The sequence below is a fragment of the Paroedura picta genome, chromosome 17 (assembly GCF_049243985.1).
Source record: "Paroedura picta isolate Pp20150507F chromosome 17, Ppicta_v3.0, whole genome shotgun sequence".
Taxonomy (NCBI): domain Eukaryota; kingdom Metazoa; phylum Chordata; class Lepidosauria; order Squamata; family Gekkonidae; genus Paroedura; species Paroedura picta.
Window position 1 is genome coordinate 18,521,782 of NC_135385.1, and position 14,326 is coordinate 18,536,107.

General features: G+C 48.6%; 1 protein-coding gene across 5 annotated transcripts in view; it reads left to right on the top strand.

The window, feature by feature from the left end:
• Window positions 1-14,326, top strand: part of MRTFB (myocardin related transcription factor B) — a 73,294-nt gene that overhangs the window by 13,974 nt on the left and 44,994 nt on the right. For 4 of the 5 annotated variants that reach the window (XM_077316415.1, XM_077316422.1, XM_077316418.1 and 1 more), the window contains exon 3: window positions 268-434. In XM_077316415.1, the coding sequence (XP_077172530.1) occupies window positions 281-434 (154 nt within the window). In that variant the 5' untranslated portion in view covers window positions 268-280. Of the gene's footprint in view, window positions 1-267; window positions 435-13,763; window positions 13,912-14,326 lie in introns of those variants that run through there. The other variant, XM_077316423.1, reaches the window with a different exon arrangement.

Sequence of the window (14,326 nt, forward strand, 5' to 3'; positions counted from 1 at the left end):
TTTGCAGGCTCTGCAGAACACTAATAACTCCGTCAGGGTCCTAAGCTTTCCCGGGAGCTCATTCCATCAGGTCGGGGCCAGGACCGAAAAGACCTCGGCCCGGATTGAAGCCAGACGTTCCTCCTTAGGGCCAGGGACCTCCAGGCGGTTAGCACCCACAGAGCAGAGAGCCCTGCGGGTGGCATAAGCAGACAGGCGGTCGCTCAGATCTTCTTTTGTAGCTTGTGTTGCTCAGAGGAGTAACCTCTTTCCCTCCCTTACCTCCAGCTGCTTGAACACAATGGAACGCCTGGGAACCGTGGACCCAGAAGACGATTCGGGGTCATTGCCACGCCTCGCACCCAGTCCCCACAGCGAAGCCGTTGCTCACGAATTCCAGGAACTCTCCCTGCAACCCATCCTGTGTTTGCCGCCTCTTAACGAAAGGAAGAACGGTGAGTACGGGGCAGAGCCTCAAACAGTTTCTGATTAGATCAGGGGTAGTCAAACGGCGGTCCTCCAGATGTCCATGGACTACAATTCCCACGAGCCCCCTGCCAGCGAATGCTGGCAGGGGGCTCCTGGGAATTGTAGTCCATGGACATCTGGAGGGCCGCCGTTTGACTACCCCTGGATTAGATGGTTGGTTTTTAGGTCGTTGAAGACGCTTTCTTTCTATGCCAGCTGAGATAGGGTCGGATCCCAGGATCTCCTCACACCCATCTTCAGTTCCCGTGCCCCTCGTGAGAAACTTTTCCAGAGTTTATCCTCCAGAACGTAGTGAGAGATGCAGCGTTGTGGGACGAGCTGCCATGCAAGAGGAGATGAGCAGAAACAAGCCTCCTTCCTTTTAGTGAAAGCTCTTCTACGAATAGAATAGTTGTTGATTCCCACGTCTTGCTACACTACCCCCCAGTTCGGCATCTAACTCTGTTTCTGAGGGGTCATCTTTGTGGTTCTGTTCAGCTCCGTGTGGAGCAACTGTGTTTGCGCATGGAGATTTCTTCTACAAAGCTCTCGAAAAGGACCACGGCACTCAGCTCCTTCCCCTTACGGACCAGTCCCTTCCCACCCAGTTGACAAATGCTGGGTCAGGGCAAACACTCCTTCTCTGTCCTTTCTTTGCCCCCGTTTAAATGGGAGGTCCCGGCTGTCTTCTGATTTTCACAGGTGTTCTTCCAACCTTCCCCCTCTGCTCAGTTACTTAAACAAGGGATTAAAAAAACGTGAAAAGCCTAAGAGTTTGTTACGGAGCTATGGCTCTATTTAAGCAATAATAAAATAATTTTTTTTTAAAAGCCTGCAAATGGCTCAATCAGATGATCGTGATGGTCTTTAATGCTAAGGGGAATTCCAAATGTCTCAGCCTGCTGGATTTGTAAGCAACTCACCCTTTGTAGAAGAAACCTCCATGGCTGGCCCCATGCCTGCCTGCACAGAGAACCACAAACAACAGGTAAGTTCGCCATTGTTTCCCCCTGTCCTCTAAGACAGGGGTAGTCAACCTGTGGTCCTGCAGATGTCCATGGACTACAATTCCCAGGAGCCCCCTGCCAGCAAATGCTGGCAGGGGGCTCATGGGAATTGTAGTCCATGGACATCTGCAGGACCACAGGTTGACTACCCCTGCTCAAGGACAGGCAACTGGGAGAAGCACATACTTTGCAAAAGAAGGAGTTCTTCGAACTTGTTCCTTGGCCTCATCCCGCCCTGACGCTCATTCAAGAGCACTGCATAAGCCGCCATATGCACAATCGTAAATATGGGTCTGTCTTTGCCTGGTTATGCCAAGCGATGGGCCTTTGCAGTGCCAGCGTATCAGAACTTGTGTCTTCTTTAATGAGCTGTCATCGTACCTCCCAGACGATAACTCCTCAGTTTTGGAGGGAGCTGTCAGAGAATGTTGTTCTGGGCTTTCTTTTGCGACCGAAGACAAGGAGGTCTGGCAGACTCGTTTCAGCTCGCTGCGGTCCCTGTTCTTCGTTGGGCAAGGCTACGCGGTTGTGTGCGATCACCTGCTTTCTCGGCTCCCGGAAATATTTCAAATAGCGGGTTACCACTGGATTGTTGCAGAACATCTGGGCTGACTTTTGAGAAGCTTGCGAATTCCTTGTAGCCACTGGGCTCGCGGCTTTGTTTGCAGTTTCTCTTTGTTCCCCTAAAGCAGGGGTAGTCAAACCGCGGCCCTCCAGGTGTCCGTGGACTACAATTCCCATGAGCCCCTGCCGGCAGGGGCTCATGGGAATTGTAGTCCACGGACATCTGGAGGGCCGCGGTTTGACTACCCCTGCCCTCAAGGATATATTGCCGATGATCCATTTGTATAAACCTGCAAGCGAGCAGCTAGCAGGGAAAAGAAAAAGAGACTTGGCCTTCCAGAGAAGGGGAAACAAGCAAGAACGACCTTGTGGATGTTGGTAGGGGTGACCGCTAAGTTGTAAAGAGAGGGAGGGGGAAAAGTCCCTCTTTGACCCCATGCAATTTTTGGCCCTGCATCCGGCTGCGCCCATGCCGATTTGCGCACTGCATTCTTTATTTAGCCAGGAACATGTTGTGATTTAAATAGGTCTGTAGTGCTTCAGAACTCTAGCCTTTGGTTAGAGGAGAGAGAGAGATACTTTGCCTGAAGATTTCTGCCCTGCATAGGGGAGGAGAGCCGTGTGCCTGGAAGCGGATCCGAATGGTGCGTGCCGTAGATGGATGGACCAAGGATGGGCACCTGCATCATTCTGGTGGTTCTCTAATTGATGCTTGGAGTTCCTTTGCTTTTCTGGATCAGAGCCATAATCTCCTTTTAACTCTGCCCCCTGGGAGCAGTTTTTGTTCCAGCAAGCTACAAAACTTGCATCCTCATCTTGAGTGGCTTTACAAGGGAGGGAGAGGGGAGGGGACGAAGGAAGGAAGGAAGGAAGGAAACTGACCAGTCCTCGGAAGGAAGGAAGGAAGGAAGGAAGGAAGGAAGGAAGGAAGGAAGGAAGGAAGGAAGGAAGGAAGGAAGGAAGGAAGGAAGGAGAGGGAAGTGAAGAAGAGAGGGAGAGAGGGAGAGGGGAAGGGATGGGGAGAGGGAGGCAGGCACAGTGGGGTTTATTTCTTAGTAATCATGGTCAGAAACGCAGCTGTAGCAGTTCTGTTGTGCTGGGCCCTCCTCAGCATAAGCGAAAGTCTCTTGATTTTGTGCAAAAAGCACCAACGAGGCAATTAGATTTTGGGAACAGATGGTTGCATTCCACACTACCTTGCCGGCAACCCATTCTGAACAGACTAGATTTCTCCCAGTGCTGTTTTTAACCTAGATTCTGGGCAGGCTTCTTGTCGCAACTCCCCTTGACGTTTGCTTTCGATTACTCATCCTCGGCTTGTCGCGGCTTGATTCGGCGGTTCATATCGGGAACACCTACCATCCGCCAAAGAGTCAAGCCTTTGGGAGCCTGGCAAATGTGCCTGTTTCACAGGGTGTTTGGTTTGATTTCACGCAGGTCAAACGGGTAGATTCCAGGCTTTGGGTTTGCTTGCTTTAAAGCTGCTGTTTATATTCGGTCCCCGGCTCCTTGATGAGTTCTCCCTTTCTCTGGAGGAACTGCTCCGACCAGAATTATGACTTACCTCGATAATGTTGGCAGCAGCTGTTCCAGGCATCTTCTTACTCCTGCTGCAAGGGGAGACGGGCAGTTGTGATCCTCGAGCCGATGTCTTGGAGGGGCACGTTCAGGCTTTGATGCCCACTTCAAAGGAAGCTCTGGCGGGTTTGTCTTTGAGGCACAGGTACAATTAGGCACTATAACGGTGAAAGCACAGGAAGGAGGGGCAGGGGAGAAATAAAGCTCAAACAGAAGACAAAGGTATGGTGGTGGTGGTGGTGGTGGGGTTTTCCTCCACTTCACTGATTTATAAACCCCCAGCTCAACTTTCAGTTGAGTTATTGAAAGAGGTCACCTTTTTCATCTCCCTCAAGCTCCTGCAACCCCTGCCTCGATTTGGGCAGCTCTGATAAAGACCTGCAAACAAGAGGCTGTGAAGCTTTTTGGGCGGGTGGGTCAGCGGGTTCTGTCATCCAAGGGGTCGTGGACAATTTCGGCACCCTCTTCCCCACTGAAATGCACCTGACCTCTTTCAAGTTTGAAGCCAGCTTCTCTTTGCTCGGCAATACTTTCCCACCCGCCCCTTGCTGACCTACATAGCCCTACTTTAAATAGTGCAGCTGTATCATTGTATTTGAATTAATTTCATTTTCTGCTGTCAATAAAATTGTTTGTTTGTTTTTTAAGTTATTAGCTGTTTTGTATTGTAAGAGTTGGTGCAGTGGTAAGAGTGGCAGCTGCTAATCTGGAGAGCTGGGTTTGAACCCCCACCCCTCCACATGCAGCCTTCCTTGGGCTAGTCCCAGTCCTGTTAAGAGCTGTTCTCCCAGAGCAGCTTCCCTCAAAGCCCTCTCAGCATCACGTACCTCACAAGCACCACTTACTAAGGCACTCCTGGATGTCTGAACGAGATTTGCTGGTTCCAGAGGAAATTGGATTTAGACCAGAGCATTCAGCCTTAGATCATTATCTCCTAATATAACACTTTATGGATGGACTATCCAGGGTTGGATCTTTATATAAATGACTAGGGGCCAAGCCCGTTGCATTCAGGAATACAATGGGTGCTAGATTGGGATGGGGTGGAAGAAGTCTGCAGATTTTCACTGGAAGGCATTCAAACTAAATTTGCCCACGTGTTATTAACAGCCCCAAATTCGACAGCACCCACTATAGTTGGATCTGATTTGTTCTCGCCTCGAATATCAACTCCAGTTCTCATAGTTGCCATTGATTTTTGATTGAAAATCATGTTCTGCTTGCTTGTGTGTTTATACACTGCCCTCCCCGAAGGCTCTAGGCAGTTTACATAAAACAGGAACGATGCAGATAACTCAATTCATAATAATAATACAGTGACATCAATAAACAACATCATAGAATGCGGGGAGAACATTAAATCAACGCGTACTGATGGCCCAGTGGGTTGGGCGGATCTGCAGGGATTGCCGTAGGAGGGAGGCTCGGGCGGGGGCTGATGGGAAGTGGTGGTTCGGGTCGACCTCAACCAAATGCCTGGCGGAGGAGCTCCTGTTTGCAGGCCCTGCGGCATTGTGGGAGGTCCATCAGGGCCCTGATCTCCTCTGGGTGCTCATTCCACCAGGTGTGGGCCGGGATGGAGAAAGCTCTGGCCGTGGTTGAGGTCATGTGGGCTTCCCTAGGGCCAGGGATCACCAGGAATTTGGAGACGATGGAGCGTAAGGGTCTTTGAGAGGTGTAGGCAGAGAGGCAATCCCTCAGGTACGCTGGGCCCAGACTCACCAAAACTTTGAGCATGATCCAGAATTGGACCAGAAGCCAACACAGATGCTGGAGAATGGGCTGAATGTGGGAGCTCCAGGGTGTTGCTGAGAGCAGGGGTAGTCAACCTGTGGTCCTCCAGATGTCCATGGACTACAATTCCCATGAGCCCCTGCCAGCTAACGCTGGCAGGGGATCATGGGAATTGTAGTCCATGGACATCTGGAGGACCACAGGTTGACTACCCTTGGCTGAGAAGATCCTGGCTTCCCAGTTTTTAACCCTAGTTGACGATGAGATGAAATTTAACTCATGGAGAAATCACGTATTAAATGCAGTAGCCAAACTTGGCTTCTCCGAAGAGAAGTCTACTCTCTTTTTTGCAGGCTGATGGTTAACGGTTTTAAGGAAAAGAAACAAGTTAAAGTTTGATCTTCACAGGAGGCTTTTGTAGCCCATGAAGTTCAAAATTAAGACATTCCATTGCAACCCTTAAACAAAACGCTTCAATCCGAAATCCTAGGAGAGTGGGATATGTTGCAACCGACATTAATCACTCTAACTTGGTTTTTCGGTTGTTTAAAAAAAAAAACACACACATTTGGGAGATGTGTGAAGTTGTTGTGACCCAGTGTGAGAACGTGCATCTCAGTTAACAGACGGACAAGCTCCCATGTTTGCGCGACAAAACGAGAAGGCCAATTTTGCATGTGCTGCTTTCCCATTCACTTTGTCATCGTTACTGGTACTGCCAGTTCCCACAATTCTAGCATTCCCCGGACATCAGTCAGCGTCTGGAGAGAACCTTTTTCAAATATTACAGCATGTGAAAAGACCCGCTGTACAGCTCTCCGGAGACTCAACCCCTGGAGCAGAGGCTCTTCTGACATTTTCACAGGCTACTTGAAGGAATTTCTGCAGAGTCATTCCATTTGGTAAGCTCTTCGACCGATTTCTGTCACTTGAACGCAGATTTATTATAAACTTCGCCCCCCCCTTCCTTTAATAGCTTTGAGTGATGTAATCTGAAGGGGAGATGCGGGCTGGTGACTCATTTTACGGGCAAAAGCACAAAAAGCATCTTGTTTGCGGGTTTTAATATTCGAGACATTTTAAAGACAGTCACGACTGTTGAAATAAGTCTATAGACCATAAAGTAAATTTGTCTCGGGGGATTCCTCTTGCAGAGCTACCTGCTTAGCTGGAAAATGAATAACTTTTAAAAAGTTAACGGATTACCTTTTGGGAGAGAAATTGATTTCCAGTTGGGGTTGCCAACCTCCGGAGAAGTGCTCCTCTGGAAAAAATGGCAGAAATCTATGGCATTGTAGCCCATTCATGTCCTTCCTTTCCACAGACCTCACTTGGGCTCCACCTACAAAAGCTTCAGGCATTTCCCAAATCACACCTGAGCATATCACAGGGTGCTTATCCCCCCCTCCCCCCGGTTAAAATGACCCGTGATTCTAGGGGGAAATAGTGACAGAACAACCCCCACAAATCTATCTTTTTTCAGCCGAATATATGAAATTAAGGATTTGATTTCATTTGGGATTTATCTATTCCATGACAGAGTTACCCACAGTATGCATATATATAATCTGTTCCACTATATATTTCTGGGAAGGCCTTGGAGGAGGAGCTGGTCTCATGGCTTAAGTGCCACTCAGCGCTTAACGCCCACTCAGGGTGGCTGTCCCGCCCCTGAGTGCCTCCTCCTCCAACCAGCTTGTCTGTCTGTCCAGCAGCCAGCCAATTGCCTTCTGTCCCCTACCCCTGACCACCTCCTTCTCCTTCCACTTCCGTCTGAGGCTTGGAGGCTGCAGAGAGCTGCCCCTGCCAGTGAGTTCCCTAACAGCTGCCTGCAGCCTTTCAGGGTCCCGAGGGGGGCAGGAGGCCGACCACATAGTTCTCCCCCCCCATCCCCCCTAATCTAGCTCCCATTGTATTCCTGGATGCAGCAGGCTTGGCCCCTAGTAATAATATAAAATATATTGTCACGTAGGTACAAGGGCATTTGGGATATGGCTGCAGAGGAGAGGGCACGCAGTAATGGGTTTAAACTACAAGTACAACGATATAAGAGCCTCTTGTGGCGCAGAGTGGTAAGGCATCCGTCTGAAAGCTTTGCCCATGAGGTTGGGAGTTCGATCCCAACAGCCGGCTCAAGGTTGACTCAGCCTTCCATCCTTCCGAGGTCGGTAAAATGAGTACCCAGCTTGCTGGGGGGTAAACGGTCATGACTGGGGAAGGCACTGGCAAACCACCCCGTATTGAGTCTGCCATGAAAACGCTAGAGGGCGTCACCCCAAGGGTCAGACATGACTCGGTGCTTGCACAGGGGATACCTTTACCTTTACCTTACAACGATATAGGCTAGATATCAGGAAAAAAATTTTTCACAGTCAGAGTAGTTCAGCAGTGGAATAGGCTGCCTAAGGAGGTGGTGAGCTCCCCCTCACTGGCAGTCTTCAAGCAAAGGTTGGATACACACTTTTCTTGGATGCTTTAGGATGCTTTGGGCTGATCCTGCGTTGAGCAGGGGGTGGGACTAGATGGCCTATATGGCCCCTTCCCACTCTATGATTCTATGACTAGATGGCCTGTGTGGCCCCTTCCAACTCTATGATTCTATGATATTTTACTGTAGTGAAATTTGTCCCTGTGAAGGAGAACTTGATCCAAGCATTTCTGATGTCGTGCTGATTTCAAGAGAGATCCAGCGAATAGGTCAAACCGTATGTAGAATGCAGAATGATAGTAATGATTTTGAATTCTTGCTTTTTTTTTTTTTAGCGTTTCCAAGGAAAAGAAAATGAACTGTTTGGCTGAGAAAATTATTTTATATGAGTTTACAGAAAAGAAACAGTTTGCCTTCACTTTTATAGTTACCGTTTCCTTAATCTGTGTTTTTTATTTTCTGGCAGTCTTTCGGGGGGGGGAGAGATAACTTTGTTTAGCTTGACATTACGAGGAGAAATGAGATGGCTCTCACGAGATAAGCTTCAGGAAGTCATAACGGCTGGTTTGTTCATCTCCTTCATGGTTAATGAGGCCATAACATTGCCCACACAGTTTTGAGTTGAATTCCCATATCATTTGAGACTAGAAACGGAGGTTAGCCGTGCTCCCCTGGTTCTAGGCTGACAGGAATTGTTTAGCTAACAGTAATTATGAGGCATAATTTCCTAGCGCCCCACCCCCCCCCCAAAAAAAAAAAGAAAAAGGGAAGGAAGGAAGGAAGGAAGGAAGGAAGGAAGGAAGGAAGGAAGGAAGGAAGGAAGGAAGGAAGGAAGGAAGGAAGGAAGGAAGGAAGGAAGGAAGGAAGGAAACTGACCAGTCCTTGGAAGGAAGGAAGGAAGGAAGGAAGGAAGGAAGGAAGGAAGGAAGGAAGGAAGGAAGGAAGGAAGGAAGGACGGAAGGACGGAAGGACGGACGGACAGTTCCTGGCTGACATTTTGGATTATGCTCTGGATCCTGTGAGGAAGTGGTCCACTCAGAGCACCAATCTAGGTCCAGGGCGGGACAGGAGAGGGAGCAGGTCCTGGAGGGTTCTGGGCTCAGCCTCTGATCCCTCTCTCAGGTCTTCTTCACAGCCTCTGGCAGGTGGACTCAGGTGCTGCTGAAACATGGTCCTTCCAAGTCCCTCTGGTTTTCCTTAGCCGCTTGGCTTGGCCCTTCCCACACTTCCTGAGTGGACTCCTGGGAGGAGTCCCAGGGCTTATGCTCAGTGGGAGAGCGTCTGCTTTGCATGCAGAATTCCAGGGGTTGCGTACGTTGCTGGCAACTCCAGACCCAAATTATCACGATCAGGTAGTACATCATGGGAAAGACCTTGGAGAGCTGCAGCCATTCAGAGTGGGCAGGACTGGCCTCGATAGCCTAGAGGGGGGGCGGGAAGTCTGCCTTGTTATAAGGCAGTTCCATGTACGTCGATTCATTTCTGCCTAATGGGATTCAAAACGAACACCCGTAGTATCTAAGTGTTTTCTTTAAATGATGTGCTTGGTGTGGTACACGAGCCTTTCGAAATTCAACTGGCTATTATTTCAGGACGAGTTAATGTTCGGACACGGAACGATGAACTTAAGAAGAAACCGGGCAATGATTCCGGTGACGCTTCTGGGCCCTGGTTGCCACTGAGCGAGATTAGCCGGTGACTTAAAAGTACATGGTGCGCTGTCATGCGGAACTGTTAGACGTCGGCTGCACATTGAAAAGCACATTTGTTGGTCGTGTTTTCCCGTTGGTGCGCCCTGCGCCGAACGCGACTTCTAATCCATTCATCAACGTGGCTCATCTTGAATGGATTTTTATTAGAGCAGGCCTCTTTTTAAATTCTGCATTTCTCGTGCCGTGTTTGCTTAATATTGTTTAATTCTCTTCTGCGTGAAACCTTATCCCATCTCCTTTTGACAAAACGCTTTCATAATGATAATCTTCTAGGCAGGGCTTCGCTTGAATCATTTCTTGAGGCATTCCTTCAGCCAAGCCACCTTGTTGCATCACTCGCGAAATGCTTTTGTGTGTGTGTCTGTCACACACACGCAAACCCTTTTCTCCGGTAAATTGAAAAATAATCCGAGCCTCAATAAGGGCAGGTATGATGCCGTTTTCTACGTTGTCTGTTTTTTAGAGATGTGTTATTTAGACTTATTATGCTATCATAAGAGCCTCTTGTGGCGCAGAGTGGTAATGCAGCAGACATGCTGTTTGAAGCTCTGCCCATGAGGCTGGGAGTTCGATCCCAGCAGCCGGCTCAAGGTTGACTCAGCCTTCCATCCTTCCGAGGTCGGTAAAATGAGGACCCAGCTTGCTGGGGGGTAAACGGTCATGACTGGGGAAGGCACTGGCAAACCACCCCGTATTGAGTCTGCCATGAAAACACTAGAGGGTGTCACCCCAAGGGTCAGACATGACTCAGTGCTTGCACAGGGGATACCTTTACCTTTATGCCATCATACCAGCATTCCCCACCTCTCCCTGTATATGAACAGGGGAAGATTTCCCTTGCCGGACACAGTCCGCCCTGGAGTTTGGCATGTGGACACGCAGCTGGGGTGGAAAGGTTCCGATGGGGGGGGGGGAATATTTCCACAAAGGTGGGATTGTGTCACAACGCAATCCCACCTTCATGGATGTGACAAGAATGCCTCTTTTCTGTTTGGTGTCGTGGTTAGGAGTGTGGACTTCTAATCTGGCATGCCGGGTTTGATTCCCCGCTCCCCCACATGCAGCCAGCTGGGTGACCTTGGGCTCGCCACGGCACTGATAAAGCTGTTCTGACCGGGCAGTGATATTAGGGCTTTTTCAGCCTCACCCACCCCACAGGGTGTCTGTTGTGGGGAGAGGAAAGGGAAGGTGACTGGAAGCCGCTTTGAGACTCCTTCGGGTAGAGAAAAGCGGCATAGAAGAACCAACTCTTCTTCTTTAGTAATATCAGGGCTCTCTCAGCCTCACCCACCTCACAGGGTGTCTGTTGTGGGGAGAGGAAAGGGAAGGCGACTGGAAGCCGCTTTGAGACTCCTTCGGGTAGGGAAAAGCGGCATATAAGAACCAACTCTTCTTCTTCTTCTTCTTCTTCTTCTTCTTCTTCTTCTTCTTCTTCTTCTTCAGTAATCTCAGGGCTCTCTCAGCCTCATCCACCTCACAGGGTGTCTGTTGTGGGGAGAGGAAAGGGAAGGCGACTGTAAACGGCTTGAAGAAGAAGAATTTTCCCTTGTATCCCCCTCCCCCCATCATGATATTCTGGACTGGAACACATAAGTTAGCCTTTAGGTTATGTATTCTATGAGCACATATATGCTCAGAAGCACATCAGTTCAAAGCAACAGTGATTCACAAACACTCTTGAACGATTAGCATGCCGTTGAGCAGGAAGGATGCTCCGTATATTCACCCTATCCCACTTACCTGTTAGCTTCAGCCAGAAGATGCTTCTGTTAAAAAAATTTTTTTTTTTAAATTAAAGCACAATTCGAAACATGAGAAATGCCCAGCAGTTTTGATGAATCTTCTCCAGGTTCTTGTGAGCATTGTTTTCCAGGAAACATCTCCGTTTCTCAACTTGTCACTTTCACCAGCTTTATGTTCTCTAAACATAGAACAAACTTTGCTTAAAACAAGCAGTAGCTCCCAGCAATACGATGTAGTGCCCCAATCCATATTCTCAGTGACGTTACAACAGCGGCTATTATTTATTTTATTTATTTATATTTATATACCGCCTTCCCCGGAGGCTCAGGGCGGTTTACAGGAAACAGGAAAAAGATACAGATAACATATGGTAACCTGTGATAACAGCAATAACATTATAACAACAACACCATTACATAGAATCCTAGAATCCTAGAGTTGGAAGGGGCCATAGAGGCCATCTAGTCCAACCCCCTGCTCAACGCAGGATCATAGAATCATAGAATCATAGAGTTGGAAGGGGCCACACAGGCCATCTAGTCCAACCCCCTGCTCAACGCAGGATCAGCCCTAAGCATCCTAAAGCATCCAAGAAAAGTGTGTCTCCAACCTTTGCTTGAAGACTGCCAGTGAGGGGGAGCTCACCACCTCCTTAGGCAGCCTATTCCACTGCTGAACTACTCGGACTGTGAACATTTTTTCCCCTGATATCTAGCCTATATCGTTGTAGTTTAAACCCATTACTGCGTGTCCTCTCCTCTGCAGCCAACGGGAACAGCCTCCTGCCCTCCTCCAAGTGACAACCTTTCAAATACTTAAAGAGGGCTATCATGTCCCCTCTCAACCTCCTTTTCTCCAGGCTGAATAACAACAATCACAGTAGAGAATGACGGAACTGCAAAAGAGCCTCAGCTCAACTCTTACTGGGACCCAGTGGGTTAGGCAGATTGGTAGCAGTCGTCGTCCTCGGAAGGGCCTGGGGGCCATTTGGAAGCGATGGCTTAGGTCGACCTCAACCAAATCCCTGTAATGATCTTGGTACCTCAAAATCAATTAATGCTTCCCAGCCAGGATCCACCACTACTGGTGTGACACCCCAGCTGGTCGGGTTGGGGCAGAATAGATTTATTAGTGCATTTTTCTACCCTGCCTGAGCGCCTTCTCAGCCACCCCCATACCAGGCCGTGCCAGCGTGTCGCCGCACGCCAATTATATAGAAATAAAGTGTTAAATTGCGATTCGAGTTGCAGCACGGTACGACAGGCAGGATCCCCTTTGCTTGCCTCACACAAGACGGCATCGTACATCACTGAATGCTTTCCCAAAGGCACGCATCTCGACGAGTCTGGCACCAAGGGTCAAGCAATATTTAGTATTTGGCTAAAAATTCTTTCATCCGCTGATTTGTGGGATTTGCTAACAGATACAGAAAGAAAAGTGAAGACCATGCCGATTCGTGTGTTTGAGGTCTTCACACGGTTCTAGTCCGTATGTGGACTCCATAGTCGCATGAATGGAAAATGTTGGGTTGATTTCATGGGTGGAGAATCCCTGCCCTTCGCGTGAACCGAAGCATAAATATTTGGCAATATTTGCACTTAAAGCTTGTTTGTAATCCCTGTTACAGGCATGGGGCAGCCTGCATCTATGTACATAGGTTGCTGTAAAAAGGTAAAGGTAAAGGTATCCCCTGTGCAAGCACCGAGTCATGTCTGACCCTTGGGGTGACGCCCTCCAGCGTTTTCATGGCAGACTCAATACGGGGTGGTTGGCCAGTGCCTTCCCCAGTCATTACCGTTTACCCCCCAGCAAGCTGGGTACTCCTTTTACTGACCTCGGAAGGATGGAAGGCTGAGTCGACCTTGAGCCGGCTGCTGGGATTGAACTCCCAGCCTCATGGGCAGAGCTTTCAGACTGCATATCTGCTGCCTTACCACTCTACGCCACAAGAGGCTGTATAGGTTGCTGTAGAAGAATTATATGTGAAAAAGAGGCAAGTTGCAACAGAAGTGTGTTTTTAAGGAAATCTTTAATATGGAATGTTATAATCGGGTGGGTCGTGACCAAGTTTTCCTTTCAGCGCAAGATGACATTTGTCGAGAAAAATAATGTCGCATTTTTAGGAACGGTTTGAGGCACACTCCTTCCTGTTTGTTTAACCCCTAATTTGAAGCATTGGGCCCCGGGAACGAAATGCATGAAATCCCAGTCGTTCTCTGTCGGATCTCTTTGGGGAATCAGGTTCCTAGCGAACCGTTCTTGGAGAGTGGCGCGCTTCTCTTCCCTGCACGTACAGAAATATGTCCCGGTTGCCGAAGGTTTGTGTTCATGTCAGTGCTTCAACTTCCTGTTGCGATTTCTTCCTCCTGTTTCGCGGAACCCAAAGAGTTAAATAAAGTTTGTCCTTATTCGCTGGTGGTGCCAAAGCTCATGAACTTGGATCGAAACGGGATTGGTTCATCTCGACATGCCTTTTCCGTGAGAACGGCTTTCTGCGAGCGAAGAGGGAAAACGGCTTTTCCCGTTGTCAAGTTAGAGCTTCTGGGGGGAAAACCCATCCTCGGATGAACACACAGGTTGACCATGGTGGTGTTCCCAAAAAAGTTTCTTCAGTGGTGATGTATCTGTCTTCATTTATTCCGCTACTTCTGGTTTGCTTCACAGAGTCTGCATGCGCAGGGAGTTTAGCATCATCCGTGTAAGTAAAATCCCCAAGGTCCTTTCCCCCCCCTGTCGGGTTGTGTGTGTGTTAGGCATGTGCAAATATTTCACCCTTCTTATCTTTTGTTAACAAAATAATATGGCATTTTTCTTTAAAGAGAGTACCAGTGAAAACGTTTGCCTGTATATCGAGGGGGGGAATAACTTCTACAATGTGGACCTTTTGGTAGTCTTATTGCTCAAAGCAAGCTGTCCTAGGGATAGTCTCTGCTTTACTAATATTACGATACCCCTCCTAAAACAGGAGTGTCTGGCCCAACAGCATTTGTCAGAGGGCCAAGTGCTTTATCAAACTTGTCCTGTTTAGAATTGTCCTTCCTGATGTTTGGTTTTTTGTTTGGAAAGGCAGACAGAGCAAAATCCCATACCGTGCACTCTGGTTTGAATGAGGG